General features: G+C 30.5%; 1 protein-coding gene across 1 annotated transcript in view; it reads right to left on the reverse strand.

Annotated features, from left to right (window-relative positions):
* LOC132944619 (RNA-binding protein Nova-1) overlaps positions 1-12,125 on the reverse strand; it is a 57,611-nt gene extending 45,486 nt beyond the window's left edge. Inside the window, 1 exon segment of the mRNA XM_061014064.1 lies at positions 11,011-12,125. Coding sequence (XP_060870047.1) covers positions 11,011-11,578 — 568 coding nt within the window. The 5' untranslated portion in view covers positions 11,579-12,125.
* Between the last annotated feature and the right edge of the window lie 13,713 nt (positions 12,126-25,838).

Genomic DNA, 25,838 nt, shown 5'->3' on the forward strand with positions numbered 1-25,838 from the left:
AATATAGGTAGGTACTAATAATATCCTAAATCCAACACACCAACTATGATCCAACGTGGTATTATATGATATAATAAAACTATATTCATCCAAATGCCATAATGTATAGTAATTTTAGTTACATATGACATATCACTTTTCCGAAACAATATTCTAACTCGCTAACTTCCAGTACAGGTAGTGCCTACGCCATATAAACATACCATACTTCATCGGTATTGATACTACCTATATACTAAGAATTATCTTGAAAAAGACCAAAGGAAACTCTTAATAAAGCTCAGAAAATTTAAGCACAAAACCAATAGCAGATGAATAACTTCAATAACAATCATTTGGTTTAAATTATCACGAAACCTTTCTTTTAACTTTTTTTTATTCACGTATACTCAGTTAGTTTGCAATAAACTTGAAAGTTGTTAAAAAACAGTGTTTTTGCTTTTAGAAGTAAAACTTAGTTTAGTTGTATGGTTGTAAACGTCTAAACTTCTGTAACGTTTGAAACAAAATGCACGTCCATATACTTTGAAAATGTACAAAACACCGTTTACTTAAAACAATTCGATGGAAGATTCAAATTATGTCACATCGATGTAAAAGTTTTCAATGGTTAAATATTAATTAAGAGTTATAGTAACAGTTAAAATATTCCTACGTACATAGATTTTATAAGTCACATAAATATTTAGTTATTTAATAAAATATTCTACATAATTTGTCATTCTTAAAGGCAAGCAATCGATATCGTTGTAATCCAAAATTCTGAACATTGAACGCAACACGCGTATAAAAAGAAATGTTGTGTAAATAGTTTTTAGATTTTTTTTCAACCTTATTGAAAATGACGGATTTATAACAACGATAAATAATTATGTAAATACAAAAAAACTGTGCATATTGTGTAAAATAGTTATCGTATAACAGAGCCAATTATAATCAGTCAATGGCCAGATGGATGGCTTTAATAAAAAAAATGTGTAAAAATTAATAACCATTTTCTTAATAACTTATTATGATATTGGTTTTTAGTTGGTAATTAAATAATAATATTCTTTATTAAAAAATATACCAACAATTATAGTATATTCACTATTTATATAACCAAAATCCATATTATCGCACACTGATAACAGGTTTAAAGTACACGCATATTAGGGTAATTATGAAAAATCAAGTTAATATACCTAGCAAATGTTTTTGCTCTTGTATTGAATCCTATTGTTGAACTTCTCAGCTACAAAATAGGATAAAGTGATTGACTACATACCTATACTAATGTCTTTTATTATAGTCTCAAATTCTCAATATTCTCTCCTCATATACGTATATCTAATTAATATCATTAAATTAAATAAATTATAAAATTATTACACAGTTCATATTGAAATCTAATAAAATTTCAACTAACAGTTCATCGTCATCGTCAACAAAATGCACCATCTATAGCAACGAGGTTACTGTCTTCAGATTTTTAATACAACAGATACCTATAACTCAACTTATATCCAATTTCCTTATAAACTCGACATCGGAAATATATGTCAATAACACGAGCGAACCAAATGAAAAACGTCTATAAAAGCACTCAAAATGTTATTATAATAGACTTGTTTAAAATTTGAAGACGATTTAAAATAGGTACCTACTGAAAAACTTACATCTCGATAGAAAATTGTATATCATAGCTATGACGCCACGCATCATTTACAGTCATGTAAACTTTTTAGATTAGTATGCATACTCTTGGACAAACAATATGCAAATGACTAGATGAAAAAAAGTTTTGAATATTTGTACTCATAATTTAACTGCCGTTGTATCTCATCACGCTCACTCACGCTCTCTCTCTCTCTCTCTCTCTCTCTCTCTCTCTCTCTTTCTCTCTCACTCTCTTCCTCGCACTATTGTTATTTGTCGGGCTGTTCGAACGCTTGCCATATATTATGTTAATATGTATAGGCTTAAAAATAAACGAAGAACGACAAACTCGTAACCAAGCATCATTTTCTACATACCTACCCATATTATATTTTTTCAATCTGCTTATGAAAGTATAGTGCTTTATTTTTATTTATTTTAAACCATCTAACGCACCTACTGGTATACAGTATGTTAAAAAAATACTTTTAATTGAAATAATACAATTCATACAAAAAGTGACGTTTGTCTAGTCATTTTGAATAGTTTATTAAACCCACATTTATGATATAATATTATATACATAATAACATTGTAAAGAAGCAAACAGAGCGAAAAATTCATATTTAATTACCTACCTATTCAGTTAGCCTGTCACAAAGCGCAATTGTGTTGGGACATTAGGCAATACGTGGGCAAATTACTAATAATGAGATCTTAAAGGTAAAATAAGTACTGCAAACCTAAAAGGTAAGAAAAAAGTGGTATTATTCTAAACAAAATGTTAAAATATTCAAGTCAAATTATGAAATTTGTTTTTTTTTTAACTTATTAGTTATTTGTGTATATTATATAGTAATAAAAAATATAATATAATATACTATAATATACAGATAATAACTAAATATAAGTATTGTGTAAGTAAGAGTTTTAAAAAAATGTCGTTTTCCTATATAAAAAAAAATTATTGAATTATAAAATACAATTTCCACGATAACATAATATATGATTACATAATTTTTAATTATTTTTATCGATAAAATCACGTAACCACAAATGTTTCAAAATAAATTACTAAACTATTTACTGTTTTATATTTAAAAAATTTTTTTTTTTGTTTTGACTTAAACAGAATACCTAATATTCACTTTATTATAATTATTTATATTATACTAGCTGGACACGGCAATGCGTTGATATTGCTAGGTTTTTGTGATTATGCGAGCAGTACCTATATTATCAGCTAACCTGCTGTAGATCGAGGACCCCGCGTGTTGCGTACGTAAGTTTATAGTTTAACTCGAAAGTATCAAAAAATGCAAAAAAAGGTTCAAACTCCATACATTCTATACTAAAATACACAAACTTATCGCATTAATAATAATAATTATTATTATTAAAACCAATAGTAACTATTTATAAACAAAAATAATAATAATAATAATCTCAAAACCCCAGTTAGAGGACATCTGAACATCACCAGGTTGAACCTCTTATTTACCTTTTTTCGAGACAAAATGTAGCCCATCTTTTTCCCAAGGTCGTAATCGCAATCGGATGAACGGTTTAGGAATGCATAAATAGGACATAGCCAGACGCAAACATCTTTTATGTATATAGATTTAATTTAACACACACTAATAAATAATAATATATTGATTCAGATGGGCAATATTATTGTAACAGTCATTTAAAAAATCACACTACAGAAAACACACAAAAACACTCGCGGTGTACAAAGTACCTATAATATATATATACTAGCTGTTCAAAATTTATCTTGACTTTTCTGTTGCCTGGAATAAAAATTCTGATTCGCAGCAGTATATTATCAGGTAGATCGCGGACCCCGTGCTGTTTGTACGTAACTGTATGATGTAACTCTAAAGTATCAAAGTTATACCAAGTTTGTCGTTTTTACTTAATTCCACCTATATAATCAATTAATACAAAATCTTAACCTAACCTAACCGTACTAAGATCCGACGAATAAAACCAAATTTAACACTTTTTAAATTAGCCTATCTTCTTCCCAGAGGTCTAATATACACACAAACATTCATTTATATATATTGACAATAAATAATAATGAAAATCAACAAACATGCCCGACTAACCAATAGCAGCAACCAGTATATAATACACTATTATTATTTTAATCTGCAACAATAAACTAAAATTTTATTTTATTATTTAGTCTATTTTTTTCTGGACAGATGTCACCACTGTTGTGTTTTTAACATCCAGATTTCCTAATTTTCCGGTGGATTTTCCTAAAATGTTCTTTCATAAGAACCTTCTCCGTGATATACTCTTTCGTTTAAAAAAAAAATCAAGAAGATCTGATAAGTAGTTCCAGAGTTTAGCCTGTAGAGAGATTTTCATTTCACATTTATATAGTTATAGTATACAAGTATATATTACATATTATATATACTTGTATACTAACTATACAGTCAAAAACATATACGAATAACACTCGTCGTGTATACTCACACAATAACTAATTAAAATAACAATAATTCTTCAACCATAATGACATGTACATTATGTCCTTACCTATATTGAATTTACATTAATATCTTTTACAGTCTACTAAGACAATAATTGTTATTTATCCCTCACGTAATCAAAAGATCTTTGGTATAACTATAACGGACCCCGGTTGGGTTAAGTTAAATTTTAATTTTAATCGGTAGGTATATTTGATTTTAGTCCAAATATTAGTGCAGATCAAATATTGAACATGTCTCGATACCATAAAAAAAAATGTATATTGTGTTTACTTACTATTTATGTTATAAATCATTAGTAAATTGACACTCTGCTAAAATGTACATATTTTAAAAAAAATAACTATAATATTACATAGGTAATTATAGACTTTTTGAGTTTTCTAAGAAGTTTTCTCGGATCAAATATAAACATACAATTGAAGGCAGCAATATAACACCTATATACTTAAATACTTTACAAATTTTAGAGTAAGTATAGATATACTTATTGCACTTTCTAATAAATTTGTATAATGGATTTCTAATTTGTACAAAATTTGATAGTTATTTGTCATTGAAAACTATGACGAAGCTATTAGGTACTTTATATTATGGCTTATATAAGTATATTAATTCAACATGAACAAATAAATATACAATGGCAAAATGTATGCAAAGAAAATATTTTATCTGAATAGTTATTTTGCAAGCAATGTTTTTAGCATAATTATTGTGTATACGCCTATTGAGAAGAGATCATACATTTTTTTTTGCAACATATTTTATGTCAACGATTTAATGTAATCAATATTATAAATTATAAAAATAAAGAAATTGAAAAATTTGCAACAGCAGATCACCTTGTGATAAATTCAAATATAAAATACAACCAATAAATTAATTTATACATAGGATTTTTAAATTATTATCTACATCTGTCTAAAAAAAACCGTCCTCTTTTAGTTATACTATTGTATGTTTATGTAATTTTGTAACTATTAAAAGGTAGGTATTTATAATTAGGTGTACAATTAATTAATTAATTAATATTAATATTACACATGATAAATTCACACGGGTATTAAATCGAGTATCAAAAATGTAAAACTCATTAGGAATGTTAATGAAAATATTATGAAATAACCAATAGGTAAGCTTAAAATATAATAAATTATTATTTATTTACAAAAATGAAAAAAATAGGGTGATTCAAATGCAGAATTACTAGTAGTACATTTTAAAATAAACGTAATACACTAATACGTTATTTGGAAAACACGATGACTATAATTAACCTCGCTGATATTATTCAATTATATAACAGAACATAAAATATAAATACATAGTATATTTATAAATAAAAACTTAGCTTCAAAATAAAATTAAAACTGTTTAGTATGTTAAAAGTTAAATAATAATTATAAGTAAGCACCTACTATAATAATAAACCTAGAACATTATTTGATGTTTTCTCTTATTTTATGTAAAAAAAACTTACTAGAACTAAGTATTTTATAATGATATATAATATAATAAAAAACCTTCATAAATATATATTTTACATGACCAAGTTCATAATAATATAGTTACAAACGAAAATTCTTTGTAGGAAGGCTTTGTTGGGGTGTAACTAATATTCTAAAACACATATTATGTAAGAAGTTAGGACATATGAAGAACTATTTGGGATCAAATATTATATAATTGTTAGTACAAAAGCACTTAGAAGCACCAAAAAAACATGAATTTATATTTCTGATATAGAAACTACTATAATCTCGTAATTTTTGAAAAGTTTTATGTTTATTTAACATTTGTAGTTTTATAGATTTTCTTAAAATATACATATTTCTGGTGTGAAAATAATGTTGAGGTTCTTACAGTTAATGGTCATAAACAAATTTTACGCGTTTCGAATGTAGTGCATATTCCTAATACAGTAAATGCAGCGTAAAGTTTTCAAATATTTACCTTTTTATGCCCTGAACAAAAATATAAAAATAAATAAATCGAAATATTTCATTACAGACCAAGTATTGGTTTTATTATTTATGTTGCCATACAATAAGTAGGTAAATAAAATAATGATTTGTGTTGCTTAATGCGATAGGTATGCCAATATCTATAATATTACTAACCAATTATACGTATAATGAAATGAATGTATAGAAACAAAATAATATATTCGATGACTTATATAAGTTTCCCTATACAAGGCATAGGAGAATTATTCTTGACATATTTTTTTCCCCATTAAATAATTTTTTTATTACACAATCAGTTATAATATATAAGTTCATATCACTATATCAGAACAATAAGTGTATGTTCTATGATGAAAAAAAAAAACATATACGTTCCCCAGAATGAAGAATCTTCCCACTGGAGTAACTCCAAAAATTCTTGATGTAAAATTATTTGTCTACTATTTAAAAATTCATAATAATTTAAGGTTAGTCAAAAAATCCATCACTTAATTAATTAAAACATTTCTAAATTGATCACTTCGACATTATTTAAATATTCCACTAGGTATAACTATTTTTGGGCCAACAGTTAAAAAACTTGTATAAAAAAATTATTAATTATTACTTATTAGCGTTCGTTATTTGTGGGTAAACCTATATACCGACCGGAATACTGACAGATTCTTTTGAAAATTAATCTTTCTAAACATTTTTAATCCTGATAATTATTTATAAAATAAATTGAATATAAAATTAATATTATATAATAGCTATGAATTTACAGTACCTACGCTAAAAGCGGCAGTGTTATCAATCTTTGTCTTTTATAAAGTTATTACTTATTTTGTATTATAAGTAGTATAATTTATTATATTCCGATTGATCTAAGTTTTGAAGGTACCTACCTCTACTTTCTTATGAATCGCATGGTCCCTATATAACATTATCAGCTAAGAACTGTGTATGGTAATTATAAATTTAATTTAATTTCCCTCAAGCTGTTTAGAAATAATACGTGTAACATAATATTATACCCAACCTATATGGAATTAAATAATGTAAATTTAATTACTACGCTTTGAAATATTATTATACATAGCACCTATTTGGGTATCAGTAAATGTGTTTCCTGCACAGCGATATAGTGACCTTTAACCGTTGCAAATGTATATTCCTAAATGAATACATAGGTACCTTGTTATATAAAGTAAATAGAAACAGAGTACGATTGAATGTGTATTTAATACAGTATATTAACTATTATTAAATAATCACTATCAAAAATATAATTATTAACAAATAATAAAAATAAATATAATATAGGTATATAATAGGTTAATAAGTATTTAAAAATTGATATGAATAATTATTATGCAATTAGTCCTTAAATAAAAACTATTATTCCAAATATTCAGAAAAAATCACATTTTGTCAATTTATTTGGTAATCAAGAAAACCTTAAAGCAACTAAATTTAATAAAATGAACAGTTCAATAAAAAAAAGCATCTGTCCTTCCAAATAATTATTAAAGTAAGTACTTGAATTATATTTGCTAGCTCGTATTAGACATTTTCATACATATTTCTACATTAAAAAATACGCATTTATTTATCCTTTAATACATTTTAATTGCAAAAGAAAATAAAATAAATTATTATGTACAGATATTTTTTTCAGGACTCCAATTAATTATAACAAAACAATCGGAAAAAATCAATAATAAATTTAACTAAAACATGGAACCACTGCAATTGTGTGAGCACGGTTTGTCTCAGTATTATTCCGAGATGATTTTTATTACTAATAAACGGTATGACGATATAACAATTCTTAAGATTTTATGATTACTGCAAAGTGCGGAGTAGATGAATCCACTGTTTAACAATGACAAAAAAAAAATAGATCAAAGAAATAAGGAGTAATAAACACTAGTGTAACATAGATCAAAAGAAAAAATAATAAGAATTAAATTAGCTAAACGACTAAGATACAAAAAAAAAAAGTATGGAATAAGTTGTTGTGGTTAGAGGTTATGCATATAAATGAAAAATAATAACCTAGACAACTCATTTGATTAATAAAGTCATTAAAATTGGTTACTAAAATCTGGCTGTATTTTTGTTTAAGCCTAAAACCTAAAACCTAAAACCTTTCAAATTAAAAAAGTTGTATGCTGGTTTTAATTAAAAAATAAAGAATAATTACCTCAAAAATAACAGTTTTTTTAAAAAAAAAAAAACATTTTATTTTTACTATTGTTAAAGTGTTTTACTTATTGTTTTTTTATTACGGATTTTTAACTTATCGTCCAAAATTGGGACTAAAATTTCGATCTATAAAAATCAAATTTTGAACTAGCGTTTACTTAAAATATTAAACAGTTCTGAATATTTCAAGTTTAGACGAGCGGAGTGGAGTAACACATTCGGGTAACCTGCGAAATGTTATTCTATTTTCCCGCTCATCAACACTTTGAATATGTACCTAATTATAATGAATTAACTATTCGACATTTATGCGTCGACATTTTCAGTAAAATAGGGTGTACCATCTAAATCTTTCTAAAAAGTAAAAACAATAAATTTATTAAAAAACGATGATGAGGTTAAAATAGTAAAATATAAAGTTAATATTATAAGTTTTTTGACTTGAAGAAATGTAAAAAAATTATTTTCAAAAGCGTACTAGTTTACGCTTTTGGTTGCAATTGGTCAATGTTAGAAGAACATCACTCAGAATCACTCGACCAGGGAGGTTCGTTCATTTTTTTTACGGTTAAGTATATTATAATATCTGTACACAAATTGAGATACGGATGCAATTTCAGTTTATTACAGAATAATAAATACTAATGTTGTATAATATTTGAAAATGGTATAAATCAGAAATTCGTAGTAATTAATTAGTGAATTTTGTCATTCATAATTAGTATAGATGAACTGTATAGGTGACAATAGTATAATGGCGTAGGATTTATAATATCGTATACGATGTTATTTATTTTCGCTCACAGTGAATATTATTTGAATGTATTTTTTACAATACATATACAACCTACAGTATAATATTATATACATTATATTATATTATTACACATTCACGATACCGATGAATTCATAAAACAAATTTACGTCACGTTGTTTAAAAAAAGGAAAATTAACGGTGTTTGTGGAACCTATTATAAAAAAAATACAAATATAAACATTATTATTCGTAATGTATATTTTACTTTTTCGATATAATTTACAACAAATATTGGAAAAAAATCATCGAAAACAATAGTAAATATTGTATATTATATTAAATAATTATTATATTCAAATTTTTTATGATTTCGAATTTTGTATAAATATGTATTCATAATTATTTATTGTAAATTATACCCGAATACCAAGGCATATTCGTTATTCTAATAACATATACTATAATTTATAAATATAAATAATCCCTTACAGTCATATCGGTAAATATATATTACCTATAATGTGGCTCATGAATTTTATGAAGGGGTTTTCTCTAGTGCCTGATCGGCTCGCTAATCGGTTTACTTTAACAGATAAACTGTAGCTTAAAATAATAATGGCCCATAATAAACGTCTCGAAATCAATTAATTATAATTTAAAAATAACAAACAACAAAAAGTTTAAAACGTATCCAACGTAAAAATAATCATCGTAGGTATGATCATTTTAAATATTATCTTATTTTGTACATATAATTCCGTATTATTTGATTAGTCGATTAAAATGTCGAGGAAAAAAATATTTTAGAATATTTTTATTTATTACACAGCGATAAACAGATACATTAACGTTTGAATGAAAGTACATTTGAAAATAATTATCATTCAATGTAAAAAAGAAGGTTAATCTTAACTTAACGAAAAAAATATCATAGTACCTACAATGTTCTGTCATATTAAATCAGTGGTAAATAATAATAAAAATAAACAAAATGTTTCTAGTTTCAACTACTTGTTTTGGTTATTTTTTAATTGTGTATGGTATACGCGATTTAAATTATTTTGTTTGCATCAATTTAAATATTAGGAAAATAACGTCCATCTTAAAATATGTAATATAAAATCAAATCAATATTAATAAAGAATGGGAGACTCTTATAAATTACAATCAGTTTTTTCTTTCAAATAATTAATACATATAATTTATGAAAATTCTAAAATGTTGCCTATAATATTTAATTTGTTGAAAAAACCTTAGCCTTTTCATTAAATTATGATGGGTATAATTAAATATTTAAACTGCACAAAAAATTGTCATACCTATAGGTATATTACGGTACTACGCCAAAATTATATTTATAACGCCTTAGGGATTTCGAAAAAATATAAGCTATAACATTCGTGCAAGGTTCCTTTCAATGATAATTCATATTCATTCATATTTCGATCGATATATTATTAATTGATTATAATACATTTAAGTATTTAACACCAACTATATGGGTGTAAATACTAGTATCTTTTGACTTTGAAAGTATCGTATGGTTGCAGTACCTAAATAAAGTTGCAAAGTAATAATTATAATATCCGATCATTAAATTTAAATGAAGATAACGAAACATAAATTAACTTGCAATAGCTATTATAATTAATTGATAAACATTTATGAAGATACGCTTATATTGCATTTTGTCATTAATATTAATAATATGTTCTTGTAAGGATTTTTGGTGGAAATAATTTTCGGAGGTACTCGTGGTGGTACTTAATATTATGTTTTCAAAAATTCTAAAATTATATTGCCCCAAGTTAGAATAATAAAAAAATATAAAATGGTATAAAATATATACGTTACGTCCGGAAATGTAAATTTTTTTGCGCGGCAAAGTACTTGTGTACACTTAATTAATTCAAACAAGGTGCCTAGTTAATTAAACGTGTCTTACCTGCGACGGACGAACTGTGCGTTCTCTTGACGTTAGCGCCGTCTAACGTATCCTGTAACGGACGTTTCCTGTTCTCGACCGCGTGCTGTTGCTGCAGCTGAAGATGGTGATGATGTAGATGGTGATGATGATCGTTGGCCGGTGACGCCGGGCACGCGTCCATCATTTTCACGTCCCCGGCGGCGGCGGTTGTCGTGAAGCAACGACCGCCAATCGACGGCGTCAACGACAACGATAACGGCGACGACAACGATAACGGCGACGACGACAACGACGACGAGGACGACGACGATAACGACGACGGCGATGACGACGATAACGGCGACGACGACGACGACGACGACGACGGCGGTGACGGCGGCGACGACAACGACGACGGTAACAGCGGCGAACACATACCGGCGCCGGCCGCGGCCACCGAATCGAACTGCATCGCGTACAACATTCGCTGGCAAAAGTAATGGTCAGGCGCCGACGCCGTGGCCGCGTACAGCTCCGCGCCATCGGCGCCGCCGAACATACCGCCGCCGCCGGCACTCGTCTGCGATGTACCGGTCAAAAATTGCATCGCGCCCGTTCGTTTGTTTTTATTTGTGCCGCAAAAACGACGGAAAACGAAAATTTATTTGAAAAAAAAGAAATGGAAATTTCTAATAATAATATTATTATATTATATTATTAACGTTGGGAACTCTACGAATTGCGCGAGTCGTGATCGTTGGGCAACTGAGACGGCTGCTGCTGCTGCGACGACGGTGTCGTTCTGTTGAGCGCGGTCAGGGTTAACACGTGTGCGTAACGCGAGTGTCCGCGTGCTCCGACGAGTAACTCGCGACCGTCCGGCGGTATAATATCAATTTATAATTTATATAGCATTTATAGTAATAATAAATGATAATACGATGTTGATGATATTTATTATTATTATTATTATTATTACACTCTGCACGTTTTCCTCTCCTATAGCCGTTTGTCGTTGTTGTTGTTGTTGTTGTTGTTTTAGAGCCGGTTGCGCGTTGATGATGACGACGACGACGACGACTGCAACGACGGACGATCACGCGGGTGCATGCGACTATGCGAGTTTAACGATTAGCGCGCGCGACCGGTGTGCCGCGGGTCCGCTCTCAGTGGCTGCCGATCGGCCGGCCGGCCCGCCCGCCCGTGCCCTTGCCGCCGAAAGACCTTGCCCGCGCCGACCCACTCACCGCCCGCGCACCCTTCCACCCGCGTCGTTGTACCACTCGAGCCACAGCCGCCGCGACCGCTCGTCCGTCGGCCGGTCGCGGGTAGGTCGTCCGACCGGTCACGCTGTCGTTGTCGTCGGACAATCGGCAATCGCGGACCAAAATGATGACCGTGGGAGGGGGGGGGGGGTGCCGACCGTCGTCGTCACGATCAAGGGCGCCGGGAAAGGGGCCGTGGCACCCCGCCTAACCGATATTTCGGTCGATTGTCATCTTAGGTTGGGTGTAATAGGTACAGTAATTTTCCGATATGAATCGCTTTTTTTTTAATAAAAAAAAAAAATTGACATTAACGCTATAATAATGTACTATTACTAAGGTTAGGTTAGGTTTACTATATAGGTATATGATCGCCGCTGCTATTGGACACATTTTAAATATTTCAAACTGCACAGTGCGGTGATAATTGTATTATTATTTACATCACTTAACAATTAACATTATATCGTGGTATCAAACGTTGGACAAGACTATAGCATGGGACGAAATCCTATAACCGCGATGCTTTATAGGGTCCAGATAATTTGAAAAAAAAATGTTGGAGGACCAGAAAAAACTTAAATATTAGTCAATATAATGTGTTTATTTTTGTGTTAAAAATACAGTTCAAGCTATTTAAAGTTTCACATATTATTATGCATGTGTGGAGCCAAAATACATCCAAATACAACATGAAAATAGATCAAAATATATCTGTTATGTGCGGAAAACCAGCATTAAAAAAAATAATATTCTCGACGGTCCAGTTCTTTTCCCATCCACGGGCCGGATTGTGCCCGCGGGCCTCCTATGCCGACCCCTGCCTTAGACGTTGGCTCCCGCTCCGCACTTTTCGACTTGTGTTCCCGCGGCCTACCCCCAATCGATAATTTATATAAATATTATAATATTATATGGAACAAACTATGTATATTATACCACTACAAAATATTTTAACAATCGATGTCGTAAGTTATGCTTCTAGTTTTTAAAGCAAAACAATTAGTGTATTACTAGACAAGATCAGTTTTTTGTTCAGAATACACCAGAAAAACGTGCAAAATTAAATCGTCGGTGAACTCAAGAACAGCGATATGTTTAGTGTAGATACCTCAGTGTATTTTCTCATCACTAGCAATCTATTTCATATCGTAATGATTACAGGTACATATTATATTTTTGTACTATTTTTGTACGCATGTGGGTAAGTAATATGATATAAGAGTATGAGAAACATTATACAGTTTAATCTAATTTACAACATTTTATTACAATTTATCATTGTGTACATTTCTAAGTTTGTTTCCGCGAAGGAAAAGTTTACAAGTCCTTTTCCTACAGCCTCGGTGGGTAGTCTGTATCGAGTTTAGTTAGTATAACCATCCGTCTATCGGCCATACTATACGAGTGTTGTCACATTTTCATCATCCTTTTTTTTTCTATTATTAAGATAAGCCTCGTCGTCTGGCCCATTGGCTGGTGATTTTTTATTCGTATAATATACGTTGACATTGTTATCTTTGTAATTACATCGTAATTAGTATTATATTATAAGCTTTAAATCCAACGACAATGGTAAAGCAACACAAACTACAATTAATAATATACCTGTACCTATGAGTAATAATACAAAAAAGTGTATTTCAATGAAATCCAATTAAAAATCTACATTTTAATTCGAAAACCCTGAAATGTGCAATTTTGAACTAAACAAAACTTTGTTAGGATTAATCTACTTACTTCGCTTGATTCGGATTTATAACTTGTTTCTATACAATTTGATACACGCATTAAAAAGTTGCAACCGCACGAGAATCCGGAATTTAATTATAATAATAAATCATTTAGGTATATTATTAAAGATACGCACTAATGTGTATGAAACTGGGCAATTTGGCGTAGTTTGGAAAAAATCTCCCTCTAAAATAATTACATATTATACTATATTATAGAACATTATATTATCTATAAATATGTAGGTGCGTGTTACTTTTTTTGGTTGTTCTAGAATAATTAATAATATATACAAAACATTACAACCATCGTAAATATCTAGTGAATAATACATTATTGTTTAACAGCTGACACGACAATACCTATAGCTATTGCTAGGTTTTTGTGACTATGCTAGCAGTATATTATCATTTATCAGGTTGGCAATCTATCTGCGATAGATCTCGGATCCCGAGTGGTGCATACGTAAGTGTATAATTTAACTCTAAAGTATCAAAGTCATACAATCAATTAATACAAAATCCTAACCTAATCCAACCGTATGTACTAAAATCCGATTGATAAAAAAAACCCAAACATTCGTAGATATCTGTGGATAAAGAAGAAAAATAAAAAAGTACAAATTGGTAAAAAATACAACGTAGTTAATAATAACAATAATAATTATTATTAAAACTATTTATAAACAAAAATTTCTAAAAAAATACAGTGCAAAAAATTTGTCCACCGAAACCGTGGTTCGGACTGGAACCCCCTGTTTAAATTCCTTGTTTGAGAACCTCCCCGAGTTGGAATTATTTACCTTTTTCGCGACAAAATGTAGCCAATCTTCTTCCCGGGGGTCTAATCTGTCTCTGTATCAAATTTCATCGAAATCGGATGAACTGTTTACTGTTTAGGAATGCATAAAGGACACAGGTACAAACATTGTTTGTCTTTTAAAATATATAATATAGATTATACCTAGGTACTAAAATAATCAATAAGTATAATTTATATACATGTATACATAGGTACATTTATCAAAAGAAAAATGATATCTAAATTATCATCAATAGTAGCGAAAATATTAGAGTCATATGTCGGAGTTGCAAAACTGCAAAATTGATTGATATTAAACCACGAAGGTTCACTAAAATGTAACGGACCAATCGTAGGCCACTAAATCAAATTTAAGGGATTATTATATTATTACTACTTTGTATATTATTATGATTCGTTACATCAGGGGCGTATTTAAGGGGGGGGGGCACACATTCCCCCCCTCCATTCACAGTATTTTAAATGTGTTAAGGTTATAATATTATACACCTACTACATAATAATATTATATATACCTACAATAATATACATATTTATTTGTATCACATATAATATATTTCGAACGGGGAAAATGATCGATTCTACGAGGCTTCCCCCGAGTTCCCCGCCGGTTTCTGGTCGCCCGTCTTTCCCCATGTAGATATAGGCACTGAAGCAGAGTGATCACCCGAAAACATTTTCAAACGCCGCCTATAGCTTTTAGTCTTGTTTTCGGCCTCAACGGTCTCGTTCCACATGGAGGACTTTTATTGCCTTTTGCCATTAATCTCCGCCGTCGGTCACGCTGTCTATATATGAAATATGGGTAGTTACTATAGTTATGTATCAAACGCGCGTCCGAATGATATACAGTTCGATACATATAGGCGAACGTTACGAGTCAGATTATACACATTATTATACAAACTTTGGAGAACTTTCGAGTTCGTTTTTGAGCCAATATTATTTGTTTTTAAAACACTGCACACTCGGCTACCACATCGCGACCTCACTGAAAAGATTTTGATGTATTTCCTGTCACGTAAATGTACAAACGCACTCGTATGCGCATCTCTTTAACATTACGACGGTAAACCGAAATATCATATTACAATATTGCAGTAACACCAGCCAGACAGCAGCATTAGCATCTGTGAAATGAATATCACGTATTTATTTATTATATCATAGAACACACGTGAACTATTTTCTGTTATTGTTTTATTTATAATACGTATATTATGTATACAGAGTTACTCCGATGCGTCTTTCTGTTTTCGTTACTATACCTATATGTATAGTAAATAACTGGATAATGCAACTCTTACAGCTAACCAACGGCGTATATCACTGTATTATATATATTCTGTGAATACGTGTGTTTAAATAATAAACTTTAATGCAATTAAAAAATATGGGTAGGTGATAATATATGATCTCATATTATATTATGTATATATATATATATGTGTGTATAAATAAATTAACACATAGATTATAGATATGTCAATGTCACACAATAAAAAATTCAATGTTATAGGTACTTTATTATGCAATATAATATGCATATAATGTATTTAATTTAAAAACACTAAAGAAAGAATAAAAACACCTGTGTCTTATATTACTGGTTTTCACGCGCTCCCGTTTTGGATTTTTAAACTCTGAAATTGTATAAGTAAACGTTTCAGAATATTACAGACTTTGGCTTTTCATTTCAGAATAATTATACCTACGCTTTCTATGTGGTTTTAAATTACATTTTTTTCCTTTTGTTGCTATAAATATATTTTACAATTTTTATAACTGACGAAAGTGATGTGGACTGGATAGTTGGTTGATAACTCTTGTGTGAAGACTGAAGACCCCATCCATTGATAGAATTTCATAAAATTTAAAATAGTTGTAAAATTCACACGAATTCGTAAAATGATACTTACAAACATGAATTTTAGATGTTATAGTTGTAACTTGTATTTATTGTACCATATGATGTATGAATTATATCACAGAAATACATAATATGTTTTAACTGAATAAACATTGTATATGAATAAAATATGCAACTAGGACACTAGGTGCTCACCTGCAGTATGACTTTATATACCAACGATTTGTAACTTATGCACATTCAATATGTATTTGACTGTTTTCGTGATATATATTTATAGTTCAACTTTAACTTAGTAAATATAGTGCAAACAAATATTTTTCAAGTACCTACAGTTTAAGCTCAAAAATAGTTTTTAACAACACCATTCACCTAAGAATACTTAATATAGCGTAGCACCTACTACAATCGCTTCCGTATTAACCACATAAAAAAAAATGTTTAACTCCATTTTGCATATTTTTGTTCAAAATATATTTTTTCACAGTAATAAAAATGCTTTATTTGACACAACGTAGCGTTAACTTTCAAGCGTTCTCCTGTAGACTGATTTTATACTTCCATCTAAAGTGCATTTTAAACTCACTTATTAATATATAATGTACAATTTAATTTTTAATTTGTTTTATTTTTGATTGTTAAAGTAATGTTTCTTCACTTTGACGTTGTAAATAATAGTTGATGAAATTATAAACTATATAATTCGATAAAGTTTTCAAACTATTCCTCAATATGAAAAACATTTATTAATTGCATTAATAAATTATTATTAATTTAATATTTTATCAACTGGTAAAATATAACATCATAATTTTTCAATAGTAAAATAGTAAACATACTATAAAGTACATTCACCTAAATATTATCTATTCGTATTTAGTAGGTACTTGAAGGGATATAAAATATGAATTAACCATACAATATAAATGCCACAACCATTTAAATACATGCAGAGCTGACTAAATGTATAAGACATAATGTTGTTATATATGTATAGATGGAATGTATTAGAGTTTTTTTTTCAGGTTATATATTATAGTAGTTTATATCTAGGTACATCTAGGTTATATGTAGTATCTACTAAAAATTATGTTAATAAATGCTATAGTGTATATAATGCTATAGAGTTCTGACGTATATTTACAACAAACTTAAGAAACATTATAGTACTATACACTATAGTATATATTTAATAAAAATATTATTGTCTCTCTTTGTCCAGCATTAGAATTATTTTGTTTATTATTGAAATTCTCATACATTATTAAATTTGACTTTTATGCTATTATAAGTAGAACTGGTAGTGTATTATGTAACATATCATATCGTAATTTCCATCACAGTTACTTTTAGTTAATTATTTGAATTTTTTTTTTTTCGTTTTTTTTTTGTTATTTTTTATTTCATTTAATCTAAAACAAAATAATATAACATTATAATAAATTAATATTTAGTAGCATATATATATTTTACTGAAGTATAGAGAGTTATCTATGTCTTATGAATGTACAACCTTGATTATCTATGTTGCTATATAATTTTCCACAGCATTTTCCGCACGATTATCCGTTTATGGCTTATCTAAAAAAAACCTATAAAAAAAATATGAAAACTAATAATCACCAAAGTAATATAAAAAATAAATTTAGTCTCGTAAGTCAAAAAATTCTCCTTGTATAAAAAACTTTACTATATCTACTATAACAGACAATATTATTGCGTGGAAATACTATCTCGTCTATACATTCGCCGTGCGGTGTTCACATAGACAAATTTAATTATCTACATAAGAAAAAAAAGTTGCGCCATTCTGATAGGCCGTCTTTGTTGTGATAATTAGATTACAACGCCCATAATATCAATAATTTTACTTTATATTTCATATTATTATGATATGATAACAATATTAAAATAAGGTATTGGGTAGGTAGGAATTGTACAAATTTCGTCAGCCCTAAGCCCAACAACTCCCTATACCCCCATCGTCGTTATAAAAATTACAATGTCTAAATAATCAGATATTAATTACGAACTGTTCATCCCTTGCGAATTAAATAACTTGTAGGCACTCCGTTTTCATTCCATTCATTTTTAGCACGACGTAATAATTTTTGTATGGCGATTTGGTTTGCTCAGTCCTTCTATAGATAAACAAGAAATAAATGACCGGGACGAATAAAATTACGGTTTCCAGATCTGAATGCATTATTATAGTTCTCTATCCACCCTCACGACTGTATACATTATATTATATAGTATACATTTTTTTTTAATTTATTTATATGAACGCTCACGCACTGAGCCGGACATATTTCCGCGGCATAGTATTATTACCCAATGACGGTGCGTATATGTACGCGATAATTTATATTATATATTATACACTGTACAGCAGCGTAAGTTGAAATGTGTGACCATAACGGTGACAACGACCGTGTATCTCTATTAAACGCATATTTATACGAAACCGTGTAGTATAATATAATATTGCGTATAGTTGGGCAGCGGCTGGTCTTCCGAATATCCGCATACTATATTGCAGTCCTGTGAATATATTTAAACGACCGCGACGTCCGTATTTCGTGTAATGGGAAATTATATATACATAATATAGAATTCTGCAGTACTAACAATATTATTATTTCCTCCGTTTCTCGATGTAATATTATGTATCTGTAAAAATGGGTAGCTATATTTGTTACTCACGGTAGTTGTGGACTGCATATTATATGTTAGGTAACATTGTCGGGTAACGGCCTACTAATTTTAGAATAAGAAACAATTAAATCTGGGGCACAAATGTGCCGTCCGGCGTACGGCTCTCAATAGAGTAACAATAATAATAATAATTATAAGTTTATAAAAACCAGAACGGGTACGGCGGCGAAGTTGCTGCTCCGTGGCGCTGGTGACGGTGAAGTGACGTTGAAGTGACGGTGAAGTGACGGTATGGTGACGTTGAAGTGACGGTGACAAACTCAACTTAAAACTTTGCCCGTGGAGTCGGTATACCAAACACAACATAAAACGCACGCAAAATAACGTTTTCGCCGTGGCGCACACACAACGGATTCGGCAACGCGACTGACTGTTCAGTCCGCTGAATGGCCTTTGGTAATGGTTATCTACCGGTTATCTAACGCAATGGTTATCTCACGACAACGCCTGAACATACCGCCCTCCTTGCAGAATGGTCCCACATTCAATCACAGTGGTATGGGGGCATAACCTCACCGCTGGACGCTCGAGAGTCTTTCCATTAGCTAATTTGACATCAGCTACTCGGACGACATTGTCTTCGCCTGGGTATATATTTGATAACACGCGCTGTACTGCGTGTGAGTGGTGGGGTGGGTTCCTTAATGATGACCATAAGTCATTCACTGTCAGGTTACGGTCTGGTCGTTGCCATTTATTTCTCGTTTGCAGAGTTTGCAGTATGTATTCCTTTCGCCATCGTTGCCAGAAGTGAAGTTGGAACTGTTGAATCAAAGTCCAACGTTGACGTAGCGTGTGGGCTAGTGGGTGGTCTTGTGTGTATGGTTGCGGTATAGAGGCTGGGGGACCCATTGTCAAAAATTGACCTGCGGTGAGTGGTGAAAAATCGTTAGGGTCGCTGGAGAGGGCGCCTAATGGCCTCGAATTTAGGGTTGCTTCTATTTTGTGCATGACAGTGTTTAGCTCTTCGTAGGTAAGGACTTGATCTCGAACTATCCGACGTAACAACCCTTTAGCCGATTTGACTGCTACCTCCCAGAGGCCCCCCATGTGTGGCGCGGAAGTAGGATTAAAGTGCCAGGTTATTTGGTTTGATGATGTGTAACGGATGGTCATAGGAGACTTCAGAATTTCTTGTACTTCCTTTAAGTAGTGATTAGCTCCCACGAAGTTATAGTCCCACAGTCACTATATATGTCCGTGCAGCGTCCTCGTGCGATGAAGCGTTCGAGTGCTGCGATAAATGTTGCGGTGTTGACAAGTCCGTTGCAAGCTCTATGTGTACAGCGGTAGTCACCATACTTACAAATATGCATAAGTACGCCTTAGTAACCCGCAGTCGGCGTAACAGAGCAGCCTTCACGTCGAATGTCCCGCAAAATCATTAAAAAGCTTAAACAGCTAAAAAACACATTGCGTAGAGTATTATTAAATCAACTGTCGTTTACCGTCGCCAAATCCCATAACTGTCAGCAATATATGAAGCCACTATCCAGTTATCTATCAGCGGAGGAGGACAAGTGCGGACAAGACACTTGTGGTATAAACCGGCAGATACTCCATTAAAACGCGTGCACGTGCTTGATATCTGAATCCGTGCGCATTCAATATATTGCTGATAGTTATGGGATTTGGCGGCGGTAAACGACAGTTGATTTAATAATACTCTACAATGTGTTTGGTCATAAACTTTTCACACCTTAGTTTAATGAAATATAAAATTTAAAAAATATTTATTATGAAATACAATACGTTGGGTGTTTGATCACCGGCTTTTAAATATCTATTTTATATTTCCTAATGCTCTGCTCTACAAATAAATATTATGACTGTATTACTTCATTAAATACTTTACAATTCTTATTACAGGTGTATTATAAAACAACACTTACCTACCCAGTATTTTATAAACTAAATCGTTCATACAAACTGCATTCTATTGAAAGGACTACCTAAATATATATAACTTTTTTAAAAGAGCTTTTCATATTTTTTTTAGCTTTTTAAGGGGCCGCAATACTGCTGTCAGTTTTAGATCATTCATTTTGATAAAATTAAAGTTAATTTACGTTGTCCGATTTTGATTCTGAAAAAAAAATTGAACTCGACAGAAAGATGTCTATGATGGTATTGTAAAAAAAAAAATCTTATAGGTATTATTGTAAACTGTAATATTGAAAACTTGAAAATATGAGTTTTTTCAAATCATTTTATTTTTCATTTATTAAATTTAAAATGTTTCAGAATATTACATGTTATTACAAGTCTGTAAATGGTCCAATTACAATTACTAGTTACAATTAGTTTGTGATATTGTGATAATGGTATATACAAGTTGATATTAGTTAATAGGTATTTTTAGTGGTAATTTGAGGTCGATCTTCGTCTTAACTTGAGTCTGATAGAAGAAGATCTTGCGGTAGATTTTTTCAAATCATAATTAAAATTTAAATTAAAAACAGAAAGTGTTTTGTACGATCTACAGACATTTTTCTGCTGAATACAAATATTTTATCAGAATCAAAACCAGAGAACGTTAACTAACTAAATTTTGTCAAAACAATAAGTAAGTTGTTGTAAAATTCTCATAGTGAATTTTATATTGTTATCGAGTTGTTGACATGTGCATGCGTGTAGGAGAGTGGTACAATAATTGCATTTCAATGACACTGATAATCATTTACAACTAACACATAGCTCCCGGGCGGTTAAGACGAGATTAAAAATTGCCTAAATGTTACGCCTTAAGGCGTATAGCGAGGTTCCTTAACTTCGTCACTATATGGACTCTGAGCGTTGGTTACACAGTTAGTTGGTTAACGTTGGTTAACCTAACCTAGTTGCAGGCCTAGTCAGTTATTGCTGTGTAGCTATTTTTTTGTTTTTAATCGCCTGCAGTAGCTCAACTCGCCTTCCCCCACCACACCACAAGCAGCATCTCGCATGTGACTCTTTATGGTCTCGCACTTGTGTGACCAGATCTTAATAGGTATTACAGACAGTAACACGTATGTTATACCATTGATTATAAATAATATGTATAATAAGTAAAATAAATGTTTATATTCCCTCTCGGTTAAAAACAGAACCATGAAGGATTTTGTCTTGAAGTGCCAAATTCGAAAATGTCAATAGTCGATCTAAACTTGTCGGACGTTATGATTAAGACAGTCCAATTCTCATTAATACTGAATTATGCGAGTAGTATGAAGTGTATAGCTCGTATGTACCTACAAAATATACGCTGTCACTGAGACACCGAGTTTTGCTGCTGTCGTATTGGAAATAACAATATCCACGCTACTACTGCGAGTGGAATGTATTTGACGCAAAAATAATTAAGTACAACAGAACCATAAAATAAATATATATTATTATGTTAAATGTCCTAACTGTTTCTGACGTGAAAATGTAGAATGCCCCGTTTTAAAAAGTCGTTTGATTTTCCTCGTCATTTCCACGGCAACGGCACAATTGCGTTAAATTAGATCAATTATTCGTTTATTTTTTCCATCCCCTATAACAAAAACAGATAACATTATAAATTGTTGTAATATTTAGTATACGCATACACATAAATCAATACGCATACTTAAGTATGCGTGTGGATTAATACTAATAAAATATTCATACTATATATAGACTATAATATAGTTGCATCATATCAGTCAAATCTAAATTGCCTGTCAAAAAAATATATTTAATATAAATATTTATGCTTAAACGTGATATTATACTAAATATTTAGTAAAAAAAGTTTAAAAATATTAATTTAGGTGAGTTCCAACCAGTTGGTGAATTTTATAATCAAATATCCAACATTTGCTCACTCAGTTAAAAAGAGAAAGTGATCGATTTTGGGTCTTATACATGATGAATTCGCGGTGAATAGTATGTGATTTATCCACTGCGCAGACTTTGTTGGGCATCGTCTGGGCGCCACTGATTAAAGTTCTGCAACAACTTAACGTGAATATTCTTCTTTTCTATACCTACATTTATAATTTTGTAATATAATTTATTTTTTTTTAGTATTTTTTTATACAATAAAATATAGTATGATTTACAGAAGGTCATCGCAGTAAATAGTAAATACAAAAGTAAATGTAAAGGTTTTATTTTTTTTATTTGTGTTTGCCAATTTCATTTAGATTAAAATGAAAATCTCAAAAAAAAAAAAACTACACAATATGCATATTTAAAACATTTATTTTAAATTAGAGTGAATGCGATTGGTGTATTGAATATTGAATATCTAATTTTTTAAACATTAAATGTTATAAAAAAAATATTGTGGATTTATTAATAACTACTTACCAGTTATGAAGAACAATATTAAATTACATTTCCAAGTGTTTGAATCAAGCGAAATTGTTTTGAGATTTTGAGAACATTTTAAATATTTACGGTTACTCTTTTTTTAAGTATAATAACTTAATAAGATCAATTACGTAATTACTTATTTTGTTGTAATTAAAAATTATTATTAATGGGGACTTGAAATTTACACGTATAATATTATATTTGATATACACAATGTAATTTTCAAAATAATTAGATTAATTGTATTATGCTATTGCTATTATTTATACCACGAACCTTTTCACACCGTTTTACGTCGGTATTGGCTCAAATGTTGATAACTAATAAGAATACTATATGATACTAGCTGACACGCAAACGTTGTTTTGCCATATAAATAATTTCCTAGTAATTTCTAGTGTAGACTAAAAATAGCTTACTTATTGGAAGTATGTATCTATGTTAGAATGTGTATATTGTATGTATGTAAGAATGTGGTATATGCGTGAAATAATTTGTAAGAATTTATGTGGTTCGTTTGGCATTGGCAGCAGTGAGCCCATTTTATGATAAACTTGGCCTCTGATTTTGAATGTAGAATTGAATTGTTGACCATTTGCATTAGTATTTCGAACTATTTCTGTTGCTCCGAACGATGTCATTTGAAAGCATGAATTGAATCTTCGAATTGACTTCAGGAACTCGTTAGGATCTGGATCCGTGCCGATGAGTAAGCCGATCAATGGTTCAGGTGGTGTTTCAATTTCAGGTAGCTGCACTTTTCCTGACGCGCAACACATCCCAGCTGGCTCATTTTTGAATTTCAGAGCATGACAATGCGGACATTCCTTGTCCATAGCACCAATTACCACTTTTGAATGAGCATAATATTCAATATCGGGCTCATACTGGAATGCTAGACGCGGGAATGAATCAGATATAAATGCTCGATGTACCTGCAGTTGTCGTTGTTGATCATTTGTTCTTCGTCTTTTGACTGTGAAGCGGCGTGATTGTCGTTGTTCTAATCTTCTGACTTCATTGCGTTCAGCTCGTGTATCTTCTGGCTTTTCTTGATGCAATTGCGCCATTCTGACACGTGCATCAGTATTTTGTTGCTGGATTTGTTCTTCTGTTATTTCGGATCTGTTATTTCGCAAGTTTCGAGCTTTACTTGTACTGCGGCTCAAATCAGCCCCTTTGCGTTTTCTTGGCAACGAAAACTGTGACACGAGAATTTTATATATTAGATAGGTATGGGTATAATTATATACTATTACAAGGCTGGGCAAGTTAATAATTTTTTTAACTCAGTTAAGTTAAGTTAATATGCACCAATAACAAAAAGTTAAAAGTTAAAAGTTAATTTAACTTTAGGTTAACTCAGTTAAGTTAAAAGTTAATACACACTTTTTGTTAACTTTTTATTAAGTTAAAAAAAAGTTAATTTGTTTATACAACGCTTGCGAACTTAATTTTTTTCCAGCCCAAAACTAAATTATAGCATATAGTGTTAATACTTCATACAGCATTTCCATATAAGTTAGAATCAAATGATATACATTTTTAACTTTAAACAATTTCCTATACATATTTTTTGACATGAAAACAAAATAGACTGAAATAGTGAAATATTATAAAGTTAAAAACAAAATAAATTAACTTAACTTACTTCCAAAAATGAAAAATTAACTCGTTAATTTCACGTTAATTAAGAAAGAAATTTAGGAAGTTAACAGTTAAGTTAATGAAAAGCCAAAAGTAATTAGTTTAGTTAAAAAGTTAAAATTAAATTAACTTTTTAACTTAACTTTAACTTTTTAACTCGTTAATGCCCAGCCTTGTACTATTATAATAATAATATAATAAATGCAATGTTTTCGGAAAAAATTAATTGAGCCTACCGCATCAATAATAGTAAAATAAATTGCTTTAATAGCATTATAAATATATTATCCTAAAATATACTTGGTAATATAGATTGACTTCGTATGCAATGATCTATCATTGAATTCAAATTTTATACATACTTTAGACTCTTTAGAGAGTGACTTACTCAAATGATTCTATATCTACCGGCTACTGTAGAGAATAGTGGTTACCTACTTCCACATTTTTGTTTTATACCCATCCACTCGGTTTGATGAGTTATTGCA

The sequence above is a fragment of the Metopolophium dirhodum genome, chromosome 5, assembly GCF_019925205.1.
Source record: "Metopolophium dirhodum isolate CAU chromosome 5, ASM1992520v1, whole genome shotgun sequence".
In the NCBI taxonomy this organism is placed as follows: Eukaryota; Metazoa; Arthropoda; class Insecta; order Hemiptera; family Aphididae; genus Metopolophium; species Metopolophium dirhodum.